The sequence below is a fragment of the Chenopodium album genome, chromosome 11, assembly GCF_948465745.1.
Source record: "Chenopodium album chromosome 11, dcCheAlbu1.1, whole genome shotgun sequence".
Lineage (NCBI taxonomy): Eukaryota > Viridiplantae > Streptophyta > Magnoliopsida > Caryophyllales > Amaranthaceae > Chenopodium > Chenopodium album.
The window spans coordinates 2,370,742-2,385,427 of NC_137844.1; the positions used below are offsets into that span (position 1 = coordinate 2,370,742).

Sequence of the window (14,686 nt, forward strand, 5' to 3'; positions counted from 1 at the left end):
CCCACAGCCACCCTAGACCGCCGCCCTCCCTTCCCCTCCCTCTTGGACGCCACCTGGTCGGCAGCCGCCGTGGCTGCGCCACCCAGCCGCGGTTGCCGGCCAAAATAAATTAATTTTTTTTTTTTTGTGTTTTAATTTAATTAAAATAACATTTATCCTAATTAAATTAAATTAGTCCATAAGATTAAAATTAAATCATATTCAATTTTAAAATAGGGTTCATCATAAAATTAATCCCAATTTAATTCTAACTTTTAAAATTAAATATATGATCATACATAAAACATTTTTATGCATAAATCAATCTAATTAAAATTATGAAACATAAAACAAATCGAATTAAAACCAAAGTCAAGCACAAAAATCATATTTTAGGGCTTGAAATTTTCGAAATATAGGGTTAGGGTTTTCGAAATTTTCGAAAATATTAGGCATAATTCGGTCCTCTTTATGGCTATTTGAGCATAATTAAATCATATTTAATCGATTCCAAAAGTTTAATCACATTAAAATAATAATCGAACCATAATTAAATTAATTTCTCCCTCTTAATTGATTATAAAATTATCGTGGACATCAAATAATGGTATTATTATGATCTAGCGCGTTAATGCAAGAGGCTAACTGATACCACTGTAGGAGTTTATAGGTACTACGCAGCGGATATAACATATATGAATCATATTCAATAAAGTACCTAATCCCAAGAATCACATGCATAACACACAAGACACATAATCATACCTTTGAAGCGTGAATTCCACGAAGCTATTCGACAGGCAAATCAGGGAGAGAATAGAGCCCCAAGTGTTGCTCCTCTACTTAGTCCACGAGATTCGAACGAGCCGTCCACCAATACTAGATTGGTCGAGTGATTGAGGAAAACCGCGATCACCACCTTTTTGGACAACCGACCACCGCACGAACCACCACCACCACGAGACACCACCGCGCCTAGGAGGAGGAGAGAGCCGTGAGAGAGGGAGTATGAGAGGGGGGGTTGGTTTCGTGTTTGCTAATTAGGGTTTGATCTAAATGATCAGTTAATTCCTTCTTACGTGCAAACCTAGGCACCTAGTCTATTTATAATCTCATTATAATTAGACTAGGGCACGAAGCCCAATAGCCTCTCAAAGCCCCTACATGGCCGGCCACCTAGAGAGATGAGGCCCATGATGGGCCTCGTCCTCTAATGCTCGATCTAGCCCCTTTGTGTGACCTTATAGGATCCGTCCAATTGGGCTTTGGCCTATTTTACTAGTCCAAAGATCGTAAGTACCTCTAGCTATGGCAAAACGACGACCCAAATGTCCGGACTTAATTATCTCCATAATTTGATCCAATTATATATCTAGTAATTGCACACGACGAAGACATAACTCCTTCAAAATGATGTACACTCATCCTTCAATTCCATACCCAATGTGGTAATGTCCAAATTCCATGATCCATCTCTCCCCACCAAAAAACCCTATCAACACAAATGGAATAAAATATCACAAATTAAAAATACTCAATATTTCCATGATTCTCCCTCTCTCAAAACAAAAAACCAAACTTCAAACCAAAATCCCACCCTCAAAATCCCCAAACTACCCTTCAACCTAAACCCATCTCCCTTCAAACAACTCCCCCATTTTCGTAATTTCAAACACCCCAAACTTTCAAAAAAAAAAAAAAAAAGAATCCGCTCTTTAAAAACGCTGATTTTAATTTTCAATTTAAAAAATCTTCAAAAATAGGGCGCCAAAACCCTGTTTTTCCCTCCCGCGCCACCTTCCTTTTCTATTAAAACCTCTCTTTTCTTCTCTCAAAAAAGCCCACCAAAATCCTCCATTTTTGTTTCTCTATCTACTTTCTACTTTCTCTCTCTTCAAAATGCGCCACCACATCGCCGCCGCTTCCTCCGCCCCAACAACCCCAGTTACCCCTTACTTAGATCCCACCAAACGCGCCAAAAAACGCGGGAGTTACAACTGTGGTCGATGTGGCCTTCCCAAAAAAGGCCACGTGTGCGACGGCACCACCACCACCACCATCTCCGCCGCCGTCTTTGATTCTCCGGCGACCCCTCGACCGCCGCCACCTCGTACCCAACGAGCGTTATCCTTTGACGATGTCGATGTTGATGTCGGGGATTCGTCCGATACCGAGGCGGCGGCTGTCGGGTTAGGGCCGATTGATGAGGGGATAGACGACGACGACGATGATGATTACTTTGATGTTGATGAGATTGTTTCAGGTGGGTTGCCGGCTGGTTGTCTGTGGGAGGTTATGAAGCGGTTGCCGCCTTCATCGGTGATGTTGGCTTCTGGGGTTTGTAAAGGGTGGAGAGATATAGCGGGTCGGGTCTGGAAATCGACGGAGGAGTTGCGGGTTCGGGTACCCGCTAATGGGTCTGTTGGGTTTGTCGGGTCGGTGTTGAAGAAGTGTTGTTCGTCTCTTGTTAGGATCTCTCTTCGGATGGAGAGGTTTGTTTTTGTTTTTGATTTTTTGATTTTGTTGGGGTGGATTAGATCTAGGGTTTTGTGGGTTTGATCTGGATGAAATGGGGTGGTTTTATAAGATGATGATGTTTATGATTTTAATCGGTGTTAGTTTGTGAAATTAAATTAGGTATATAAGACTAAGTATGAATCAAGGGTTTTATGGATGATAAATGGACTCACAATATTAGAATATGATTGGATTTTGGGTTAATTTTATTTTTCAAGGGATTTATATGGTTGGATTTTGATGTTTGTGTTATTTTTAGTATGTGTTGTTGAGTGGAGTAAGATTTAGGGTTTTAAGTGATTTGATTTGAACTCAATCAAGAGAAGTTATGAGATCGTTGTTGTAGTTGTAAATCGGATTGGTTTGTGTTAAATGAGGGGAGTTTAATTTAAAATGGATTGTTGATTGTTGTAATGACATTAAATTGAGCTTCAATGACTTAACTAAAGTGTAAACAAGGGACAAAGAGTGAAGTTGAGCTAGCAAGGATTTCTTATGGATAGTAAGACCATGGTTTTGATTGAATTTATCTAAAGTGACATTGATTTGAATTAAAAAAAGACAAGTTCTTTTGGGTGATTAGATCTAGGGTTTTGACAAATGATTATAAAAAGGTATTGATGAACTATATACGAACATCACTCCAATGCCTGAGCCTTTTACACTCAGTAGTGTAAGGAGGATTGGATCACTTGGATGTACAACAATCTACCATTGTAACAATGGAGGTTATTGTTAAGTAATCCCTAATCCCATAAGTCATGATTTACGGTACTCAACCATTAATGGGATAGTTAGATTAACCAAGCGATTAAAATGTAGCTTAGAAGAATCTTAAATTTGTGTTTTGAGATATTCCGTTGAACTTAAAATGGACAAGGTTATTATTACATTGTTAATGTAAGGATGGAATCTACATTGTTGTGATCATATATTAGGTACGGTAGATTGATGTGCTCTGAAATTGTTTTTCATCTGATGAAGCAGAAAAATGTAAAGCTATTTCAATACTGCTAAAGCTTAAATCAGTTCAATTCTGTGCTTGTTGCTGTACCTGAGCTGAAACTCAGGTGTCATAGAAGCAGCATTCCTGTGATTGTGAATTTCTGATGAAAAAGAAATGCTTGGTTTATTTTTGTGTTTTCTTTAGAATGTAATGTGTTTAATTTACTAATTATTTGTGTTGCGTTGTATTCATCAACTTTTGTGTTTCATTGCAGTGATATGGATGCAACAATGCTGGCTTGCATTGCGTTCTCTTGCCCCAATCTGGAAACCATGGAGATCTCTATGTCAGAGTCATCAATTAACCGTATATCTGGGTATATAAACTAAGCTCCTATTTGATTTAGTCCAATTTGGTCTAAAAAATTCTTGTATAGGAAACCATATTAGTTTAAATTTTAAGTTTGTGGCTCTGGTATGACTTGTTTGTGAAATGAGCTCCCCATTTTGCTCTTTATATCTTTGTGGAATTGGATGATTGAACATTAGAAGATGATTTTGAACACTTGACATCTTAATTTAGGGAAATTGTGCAAATATGTTTTAAAAGGATAGATGGGTTCAGACTCTTCTAGTAGACAAGAAACTTATGTAATGCAGTGAGCTCTTTATGTGGCTCTCTATTTGAAATGACTTTGCAAGGTTGATTATTGTTTGTGGTGGTCTGAGCTACCTAACTGGTAGCTGATAGCTTACTCTCAGGCAGACAAATAGCTGCTAACTCATTGTTTCAAGTGACTATCAACATGTCAATTGCCAAATGAAAAACCTAATGACGAATTTTGGGGGGAGGAGGGTTTCTTTTGCTTATATCTGAACATATGGGTTCATTAGTTTTAGCGTTATCACTATATTGTATGTCCTGAAATTATCGAATGTAATTATTCCTAGCTGTTTTTACCCTTCATGGTAATCACAAGCCATTAACATTGCTGTTTTTGAACTGTAGAGATGAGCTGGGTCGTTTTGTTGCTGATAGACGGTGTCTTACTAGTCTTAAGATGGAAGGATGCTCTAATCTAGGATCGGTCATTATTTCTTCTAGTAGTCTTTCTACACTCTGGCTTTCTGATCTTCATTCTCTATCAAAGACGGTGATTACTCCCTCCTTTTTATTCCAACTCTCGAATATCTAAATTTTTGCAATTATAAAATCTATTTGCAGTCCCTTTTTTTTTGTGCTTATTAATTGGGTCTCATCACTGCAGATTATCAACTGCCCTAATTTGAGGGAGATTTCTTTGAATTTTTCTCGTCAAGATAATGATAGTACTGATGTCACAACCATGATGGACAACTTGGGAAAATTCTGCCCAAGGTTGCAGAACATTCATGTTGCATCACCTAGATTATCTCATGATACTGTTCTTGCTCTCTCGGCAACAAATTTGAGGTTGGTACAAATATACATATTTTTTTACTTGTTATTTATAAAGAGGAAGGCCTGTACACCTTTTGTTTTAGCATAAAAGTGAATATTATGCTGAGGCTTGACAAATTCTTTTGGTTGCTGTTTCCTTTTGTTCAGGGGACTGAAAATGCTCTCACTAGTGTTGGGATCTGGCATCACTGATGCTTCTGTTGCCGCAATTGCTTACAGCTTTTCAAAGCTAGAGCTGCTTGACTTGAGCGGGTAATGCCTCATCTTTGTATTTCATTGCTGAGTTAAATTTGTCATTCACTAGCAGGATTAGGCTTTGTTTCTAGTTTACTAGATTTACCTGCAAGAATCTTAGATTGTTTTGTTGTTGATGTAGGTCTAGCATCACTGATAGTGGCATCGGAATGATATGTAACGTGTTCTCCCGAACTTTATCAAGATTATTGCTAGCGCTTTGCCCTAATATTACTTCAAGTAAATTTCTATTCCTTGTTTAGATTTAATTATGCTACCTTGGATTTTTTTTGTTGGTTTCAGACTTTCAGTTACACATTATCAGTTTGATTCTGAAAGTACAATGCTTTCTGCCTATGAACAGGTGGTATTCAGTTTGCCACAGCTCAATTACCTCTTCTGGAGCTAATGGACTGTGGTATGTCTATCTGTGATCCTGACATGGATGATTTTCCCGTGGATGAAAGCAAAAGTAGCAAGTTGCATCATATATACCAGAAGCTTATCATCAAGCATAGTCGGATGAAGAAACTTAGCCTGTGGGGTTGCTCTGGCTTAGATGTGAGTCCTTCTGCTGAACACAGTCTGGTTGCCTGTAAATTTCACATCTGGTTTCATTTCTGATTTAGTGAATTAAACAAAATGCAGGCTCTATACTTAAACTGTCCAGAGCTCAGTGACCTGAATCTTACCTCTTGTAGAAATTTGCATCCAGGTTAGTAATTTAGATGTTTAATTTTTGATGGATGGTTTTTGGTAAAAGCTGCTAATTTAAACAATTTTTAAGGTTTCTGATGTTGTTTCTTGCTTTATTCAGAGAGGCTACTTCTTCAGTGTCCCAATTTAGAAAGCGTTCATGCAACTGATTGTGTAAAATCGCTGCATGAGGTTATTGAAACACAGGTATATCTTCTGCCCATTCCTGTCTCTTGTCTCACTGTTATTTCATCTTGCTAGTTATGAAGCGTGAAAAATTTCTTTAATTGGGTTCCTTTGAAATAATGTCCATTTAAAAGTTTGCCTTAAGTTCAAGCTGCATGGTCAGTGCTCTAGTAGCATTAGTATAGGGCTTTAGTGGACTTAACTGTATGAAGTTGAGACCATTTTTTGTAGCTCAACAATCCTAGGTGCTAGGATTGCATGAACTTTATTTAGTTATGGAGCTGACATCCATGCTGAAATTCTTGCAGATTGAAAATGCTCCATCAGAAAGCCATCTACTAAGCAAACGAATGGCTGATGGATCCAAGAGAGTTAGAGTTCCTCACATTCTCAGCCAGCAGGTAATTATTACACTATATAACTTATAGAAAATACAAAATTATTCATGGTTTTAATGCTTCTATTACTGGTGCTTAATTCTTTTCAAACCCAGTTAGGTCACTAAACTTTGAGGCGAGACCAAAACTTGCATATTTCTTTTCCCTTGTCAGGCTGTCATGAACTTGAAATGTTCTCCAATTTAAATCTAGTCTTTGTTTTCTGAACTATTCGCTTCTATCCAATAATCCGTGTTTGATCTTCAACTGCCATATGTATGTTCCACACCCCCCCCCCCCCCCCCCCCCCCCCCCATGGTGCTGAGCATATGATCTTCCTCTTTTTATGATCCTTGCGAACTTTCCCCTGTGCTTTAAGTAAGCTATTGTTTGCTGTTGTGAGCTATCAATCCTGTTCCTGATGTTTAATTTAATGTATTAGCATGGAACATTGAACTATACCAGGGCCTTCTGTCTCTATTTCCCTTCTCTTTCCCTGAAAGTATGCTAAATGTATCTTTCTTTTCTCAGTTTATGCAGCCTTCTGATGATATCAAGCAAGGCCAAGCTCGAAAGCGAAGATGTATTGTATTTATGGGATGACCCTCCCTGTGACTTGTGTACATCAATGTATTTTATTCTGGGGGTTGCAGTGAGTGTTAAACTAGGGAGTAATTGGCTCCATCCTTCGGTGATTCGGTTACATAACCCCATATGTCTTTCTTTCGTTTAGATAACAGTGTAAAACTGTAAACAGAATATTGGATAAACAAAGTTGTTGAAGTTGCTTTGTAATTCATCAAAAATAAAAAAGAAACTGTATTTTATAAGCTGCTAGATAAATTTAAGTGTGTTCTTTCCCACATCTTGTATTTCGACTTTCTCAACTTCGATTTCTTCAAGACTCTTGTCAATTACGAACTGTGTATATCCAAAGCTGCAGTGCCTTGCATATAGAAAAAGCTTTCTTTGCCTCTTCCCTTGTTAAAAATAAGCCATATAGTCTTAAGAGTAGAGAAATGAAAGTTAACAAGATGAAAATGTTCAGGAAATTCCAATGATCTGACAAAATTTATGTCTTGATGCTTGTGTGATATATGATAAACACGTATGAGTGTGTGACGTCCCATTTGTCTGTGATTTGCTTCCAAGTTAATGTATTGTTGTAATTGATCCAGTTTACAAATATGATAAACATAAGTTAGACATGCACTTTATTATCTTAATAACAAATTTTGAGGGTTCTTTTATAAGGTGTTTGACAAATAAGTGAAAATTAGGTGATAATGGTCTAATTGTACTTGTATTTCTAATAACGGAAGCAATATACCCAATACCGAGATCTTGTTACTCGTACAAGGAAAACTATTAACTTGACTTTACTAATCTAAACTAACATAATTCATTATAGTCTTAAAATGTTTTACTTTGTGAATCGATAGTCTTTAAATGTTCAACTTTATGAATCGATGTAACCTTAATATCTTTAAAAAAAATTAATCAAAAAATAACAAGATAAAATTGACTAATTTTATACACTACAAGTGGTTTTTTTTTTCTTTTTTTTTTTCTTTTTTTTTTTTGAAACAATTATACACTACAAGTTTTAATATAACCATAAAAAAAAGCTCAAATAAGATAATATCATATATTGATATATGTCTCTTATCGGAAACTTAATACTTCCTCCGTTCTTTTATTATTGCACCATATAGGTGGCACACTTTTTTTTGGTAGTGGGAAAAGGGAAGAGAGAAAGGGGTAAAATTACAAAGTTATTCATGTAATGTAAGCATAAACTAAAGAATTAAGTGGCAAAAGTAAGGGTATATTGGGTATTTGTAGTGTGAGTATAGATATTTTATTTCCTAAAATAGAATTGGTGCAATATTTGTGAAACTTCCTTAAAAGGCAAGTGGTGCAATAAATAAAAAACGGAAGAAGTATATTCGATAAAATAATCAAAACAATGGTACATAAGATCCTTTAAGCGAGGGGAGATTAACTTAACATACAACAACTTTCTATTTTGATCAATAAAAAAACATAGATAATTCAAAAAAAATGGAGAGCGAACGAGTTATCGAGCGAGGAAACAGACCTAATGCGTAGGTCGAATAAAAAATTCAAGCGTACACCAGAGACTTCCCCCCAGGGAATCCCTAATCCAAAGTATCAAGCTGCTGATACAGTTCTGGTGCATGAGATTGAAGAAGGTTTCAATGAGGAACCTCCTCCTATTGCTCAGAAAATGTCATATAGCAATATGACTAAGGGTGGAAATGGCTTTGGATTTGTAGGAGCGAATTCTATAAATCTAGATGAGGAATGGGAATCTGATGATGATGTCCCATTAGAGTGTGATTCAGATGATGAAACATGCCCTAATTTTCTTCTTACCAAAGAGGAAAAAAGAAGGTTGAGACGCCCATGGCAGAATGCTCTAATCATTAAGCTGTTTGATAGGAAACTCAGCTATGAAGTTTTCATCAAAAGGCTGAGATTTAAGTGGGCATTGAAGGGAGACATTGCTTTGACAGATGGGGGTTTTGCTTATTATGTGGTTCGTTTCACCAATATGGAGGATTATCATCATGTTCTTACCCAAGGGCCGTGGATTATTGGTGATAGTTATCTAACTATCAGGAAATGGGTGCCTAATTTTGTGGCAGATGAAGCTCCTATCAAGTTTTTAACAGCTTGGGTAAGGATACCTCAGCTATCTGTCGAATACTTCGATAAGGAATTCTTGCATAAGATAGGATCTAGTATCAGAAGAGTAATTAGCATAGACAAGAATACAGAGTCTATGAGCAGAGGTCAGTTTGTTCGATTCAGTATCGAAGTGGATCTTTCTAAACCGCTACTGTCAAGATTTAAGTTGAATGGGAGAGTCTGGAGAGTCCAATATGAAGGTTTGAAACTAATCTGTTTCAAGTGTGGTAAGTTAGGACATAAGGAACAAGAGTGCCCAATGATTAAAAGAATGGATGAAAATGGTGCTCTAAAAGTTGTCAATGCAGGAGAGAGTAGCAGTGGTGCTCAGAAACAACCAAGACCAGAGGAGAGTGATCAATATGGCTCTTGGATGTTAGTTCAACGGACTACCCGTAAGTATTCCCCTAAGAATAAAGGGGAAAGCTCGAAGAAGGCTGCAGAGGAACCTAAGTCCAAAGAGAATGGTCAACCGAGTGTTGAGAAAAGCAACCAGAAAACTAAGTCAATAGCACGTAAGGAGGCTAATCAGAAGGATAAGGTTGTAGATCCAGTGGCTCCAATGGCTAACCCCAGTGGGTCTAGATTTCAAATTTTGAACCAAGATGAAGATATGGAAAGCGTAGAAGATATAGTCGAGCATAATATTTCGGCTGGAATTAAGGAAAAGGAAGTCAAATCTTTGACCTTTGATAACAGCAATGTGCTGGAGGGTGCCGTGAATTTAGGGGAGGATAATTCTATTGGAAACAGAGATAATTCTTTGGGGTTAAATGAGGCAAAAGAGATGGAGGTAGATAACTCGGTAGAATCAACTGTTGATTTGGCGTTATCTCTTAGGAAAATTGATAATATTATCAAAGGCAAGAACATTAGACAAGGAGATAATCGTGAACAAAACAGGGGAAATGGGAATAATTCCAAAGGTATCATAGTGAATGATGGAAAGTTGAAAATAGCAGCAAATAAGGAAAATATTAATCCGGAAAAGATATCTGTGGAAGGAGAAGATATTTTTGAGCCGCCGGATTTGCAAAAAGATTCTCCCCATAGTAATTTGAGGATTCATTACTCTATTGCTTCTCATACGCCCTCTGCTCTCAAAGATCCTGCTATCTTGGAAGACAGTATCGATGAATCCCCTCAGGCCCCCGATCACCTTGGTGACAAAAATTCCCCCGGAGTACTCAGCACTGGTGGATTATCCGATGGATGGTCCGACTTTGGTGGTGGTGCATCCCATAGCGAACAAAGCAGTGATTTTAGTGGATTCGTTCCTGCCACCAGTCCACTCCCCGCCGGATATGCTAATGACAGTAGCGATTCCAAGGGAAGTAGATGGTCCAATGAAGGCGTTGAAAGACGCTTTTCTGAAGACTCTGCCTAACGTTCCTTTGAACGTGTATGATAGATTTCCAAATTTTGCAAATTTTAATATGTCTATTAAGATTATGATTTGGAATGTTCAAGGAGTAGGGAATAAGTTTGCGGTTATCCGTGAATTGAAAAGAATAAATGATCCTACAATCTTAGCTTTGGTTGAAACACATATTAGTGGAGATCAAGCACAAAAGATTTGTGACAGAATAGGTTTTTCTGGTCAATTTCGTGTTGAAGCTCAAGGTTTTAGTGGTGGAATTTGGCTTTTTTGGAGAAGTGAATTGATTGAGGTTGTCGTGCTTGATAACAATTCTCAACACATTACTGTCGAAGTGAAGAAAAAAGAAGATGATCCTTGGATGTTTTCTGCAATTTATGCTAGCCCCGACTCTACCACAAGACATGATTTGTGGAGGGAGTTGGAGAACATAGGGAGGTCTTATACAGGACCTTGGTTACTAGCTGGTGACTTTAATGACACTACTAGTATGTCAGAAAGAGTAGGGAATGGTGGCTCGGAGATGATTCGAAGGTGCAAAGATTTCTCTGATTGGATTAATTCGAATCATCTAATTGATCTTGGGTGCTCTGGGCCTAAGTATACTTGGAGTAGAGGGCTCTCTCGAGCTACTTATAAGGCTGCAAGGTTAGATAGAGGTTTGGCGAATGATGAGTGGAGGTTACGGTTCGCTGAGGGTGCTGTGAAAAACCTAACAAAATTAGTGTCTGATCATTGCCCTCTCTTGATCGATACTAATGGCTTTGCTCCTCTTCCAATGGCTATTAAACCTTTTCGATTTCAAGCAGCTTGGATAAAGCATGAAAAATTTGAAGAGTTTGTTGGTGCTGCGTGGAGTAATACCTCTCCTTTAATTCCATTCCTTAAGGAGTTTGCTAACAAATTAAAGGTATGGAATCGGGATCATTTTCATAATATTTTTCGAAAGAAATCGGAATTGTGGGCTAGGCTTGAAGGAATTCAGCGAGCAAAAGAGAGAGGAGCTCCAGCCTATATTTTGAAACTTGAGGAAAAATTGAAAAATCAAATGAAGGAAATTCTTGATCAAGAAGAAGTGCTCTGGTTTCAAAAATCAAGAGCTCAAGCAATTGTCGATGGGGATCGTAACACTAGATTTTTCCATCTCTCCACTGTGATCAGGAGGAGGAGGAATCGAATTGAAATGTTACAAGATAGTGAAGGAAATTGGGTTTTTGATTCAACCCAAGTGAAAAGGATGGTAGTGGACTACTGGCATGCTTTATTTTCGGAAGATTATGTTGGGCCGGCCCAATGTCAGCTACTGTTGGACTATTTCCCTCAAATTGAGCGTTCTGATTGGGAGATCTTGATCCGTCCATTTGCGAATTGTGAAGTCCAAGTTGCAATTATGGGCATGGATCCATATAAGGCCCCAGGCCCAGATGGATTTCAGCCCTTGTTCTATCAGAGGTATTGGAAGTTAATTCAGCCTAGTGTCACGAAAACAGTCTTGGACATTTTAGATGGAAAATATTTTCCAGAAGGTTTGGCTGAAGCTTTCATAGTTTTAATCCCCAAACATTTTAGGCCGATAGGGTTGTGTAATATTATTTACAAAGTAGTGACTAAGGTGCTTGTGAACCGTCTAAAGCCCCTACTCCCTACTCTTATATCTCCTACTCAGTGTAGTTTTGTACCAAAGCGACAGATTATAGATAACATCATTATTGTTCAAGAGATGCTTCACACAATGCGAAGGAAACAAGATCGAGTGGGTTATATGGCTATTAAGATCGACTTCGAGAAAGCTTATGATCGGCTAAGATGGTCTTTCATTCGAGAATCTCTTCTTGAATTGAGGCTACCCCAAAATATTGTCGACTTAGTGATGCTATGTATCTCTTCTACTTAATTGCATATCTTGTGGAATGGAGAACCGACTGAGTATTTTGTGCCTTCTAGAGGAATTCGTCAAGGTGATCCGTTATCTCCTTACATTTATGTCATTTGTATGGAACGTTTGGCTCATCTTATTGATAGGGAGTGTAGATTGGGAGCTTGGAAACCTGTACGAGCTAGTGTAGGTGGTCCTTCGATTTCTAATTTAGCTTTCGCGGATGACTTAATTTTATTTTGCGAAGCTAGCCCTAATCAAGCGGTGGTGATGAAAAAGTGCTTAGATGATTTTTGCTGTGCTTCGGGGAGCAAAGTGAGCGTGGATAAAAGTCGGGTTTACTTCTCGAACAATACCAATCTGGACATCCGAGACTCTATTTGTCGTGAACTTGCTATGGAGGTCACTGACAATTTTGGCACCTATCTAGGTGTTCCAACTATTAATGGCAGGGTAACTAAGGAGAATTACGATTTCTTAGTTGAAAGAGTAAATGCTAGATTAGCAGGTTGGAAGTCCAAGGTCCTCTCGATGGCTGGTCGGGCAACTTTGATTCAATCGTCCTTATCATCGATTCCGTATTATACTATGCAGACCACTCGTGTGCCAAAGGGTATATGTGATAAAATTGATGTGAAGACTAGAGGTTTCTTATGGGGTAGTACGGATGAAAAAAGAAAGATGCACCTTGTTGCTTGGGATCGAGTTATCGCACTGAAAGAGGAAGGAGGGTTGGGTTTAAGGTCAATGCGTCAAGTGAATGCTGCGTTCCTTGCTAAACTGGGTTGGAGAATTCTTGCGGAGCCTAGTTCTTTGTGGTCTCGAGTTGTTCGTCATAAGTATTGTAAAGGGCGATGTGATGTTGATATGTTCGAGCATAGAAGAGATTCTTCGAACGCTTGGAGGGGTATAGTTGATAATGTCGATATTCTTCGCAAGGGTATCGATATAGCTGTTGGCAATGGGAAGTCGACTCTGTTTTGGAAACAGAGATGGGCTACAAAAGTTCCTCTTATTGACTTGGTCACATCTAGCCCTCCCCCGGCATCATTGGAGAGGTCTGTTAATGAGATGTGGGACATGAATAGGGGTTGGATGATAGAGTACTTTGCTGACTACCTCCCTTTCGAGGTACTTCAACAAATCCAATCTCACGAATTAGTTGAAGATGACGAAGCGGTGGATCACATTCATTGGAATGGGTCGCCTTCAGGGGGATTTACCATTAGCTCAGCTCTTCATATTTTGAGAACTGGTGGGAGTGAGGCTTCCCCAATTGATCTGCATTGGGAAAGAATTTGGAAATTGAAGGCTCCGCAACGTATAAGATTTTTTCTTTGGCTTGCTTGCAATGACAAACTGATGACTAATGCCAACAGATTCCTTCGACATTTGACTCCTAATCCTAGGTGTTCTATGTGCGGTTGGGTGGAGGAAAATATGGTTCATATTTTAAGGGAGTGTCCTTCAGCTAGAGTGGTGTGGCGAAAATTAAACAAAGGCTCGAATCCAGATTGGAATAATGATAATTTGCAGATGTGGATTATGAATAACTTGAGAGGCAAAACCTCTCTAGATCAAGAGGATTGGCCCCTTATTTTTGCAACTACTTGTTGGTGGTTGTGGAGATGGCGAAATGAGAGGAGCTTCGATAGACAACCAGTGGTTCCAGTTGATCAATTAAGCTTTATTATGGCTAGGGTGGGCGATATTCGCAAGGCTTTTGATAACAATCTGTTGGATACTAGATGTAAGAAGCGCAAGAGAATCGAAATGCCTATTCGATGGAAGTATCCTCGTGAAGGATGGGTTCGTTTAAATACTGATGGGGCATCACGAGGCAACCCGGGGCCTGCTGGTGCTGGTGGGGTAATTCGAGGCCACCGGGGTGAGCTATATCAAGTCTTTGCCATGAACTGTGGGATATGTTCTAATACCAAGGCTGAGTTGCTGGCGGTTCTGAGAGGCCTTGCTGTTGCCTGGAACGGAGGACACCGCAAGGTTCAAGTTACTGTTGATTCCGAAGTTATACTTCGCATGTTGGTCGAGCCTACCCCGACCAACTCTCCTTTCATTCATCTCATAAATAAATGTAAGTCTCTTATTGATCGGCGTGATTGGGAACTTACTATTGGTCATTGCTACAGAGAGGCTAACCGTGTGGCGGATTGGTTAGCTAATTTTGGAGTAACGTTCGTGGAAAAGATAGTCTTCTTTGAGGCGGTCCCGAAGGACCTTCGAACCGTTTTATTGGAGGACTTGAGGGGAGTGTCGAGGGTGCGGTTGATACCGTCCGAGACTTGATAGTAGCTGCTTGGTGTCAATAAAGAGCTTTTGCTCTA

General features: G+C 38.9%; 1 protein-coding gene across 1 annotated transcript; it reads left to right on the forward strand.

The window, feature by feature from the left end:
* The first annotated feature begins 1,878 nt into the window (after positions 1-1,878).
* On the forward strand, positions 1,879-7,350 carry LOC145568200 (F-box/LRR-repeat protein 17-like). The gene is made up of 11 exons (XM_081627636.1): positions 1,879-2,471; positions 3,717-3,818; positions 4,451-4,595; positions 4,710-4,894; positions 5,030-5,134; positions 5,259-5,356; positions 5,481-5,677; positions 5,765-5,831; positions 5,934-6,019; positions 6,307-6,399; positions 6,907-7,350. Exons 1-11 carry the CDS (start codon positions 1,879-1,881, stop codon positions 6,976-6,978), a joined length of 1,743 nt encoding a protein of 580 aa, XP_081483762.1. The 3' UTR covers positions 6,979-7,350.
* The last annotated feature ends 7,336 nt before the right edge of the window (positions 7,351-14,686 follow it).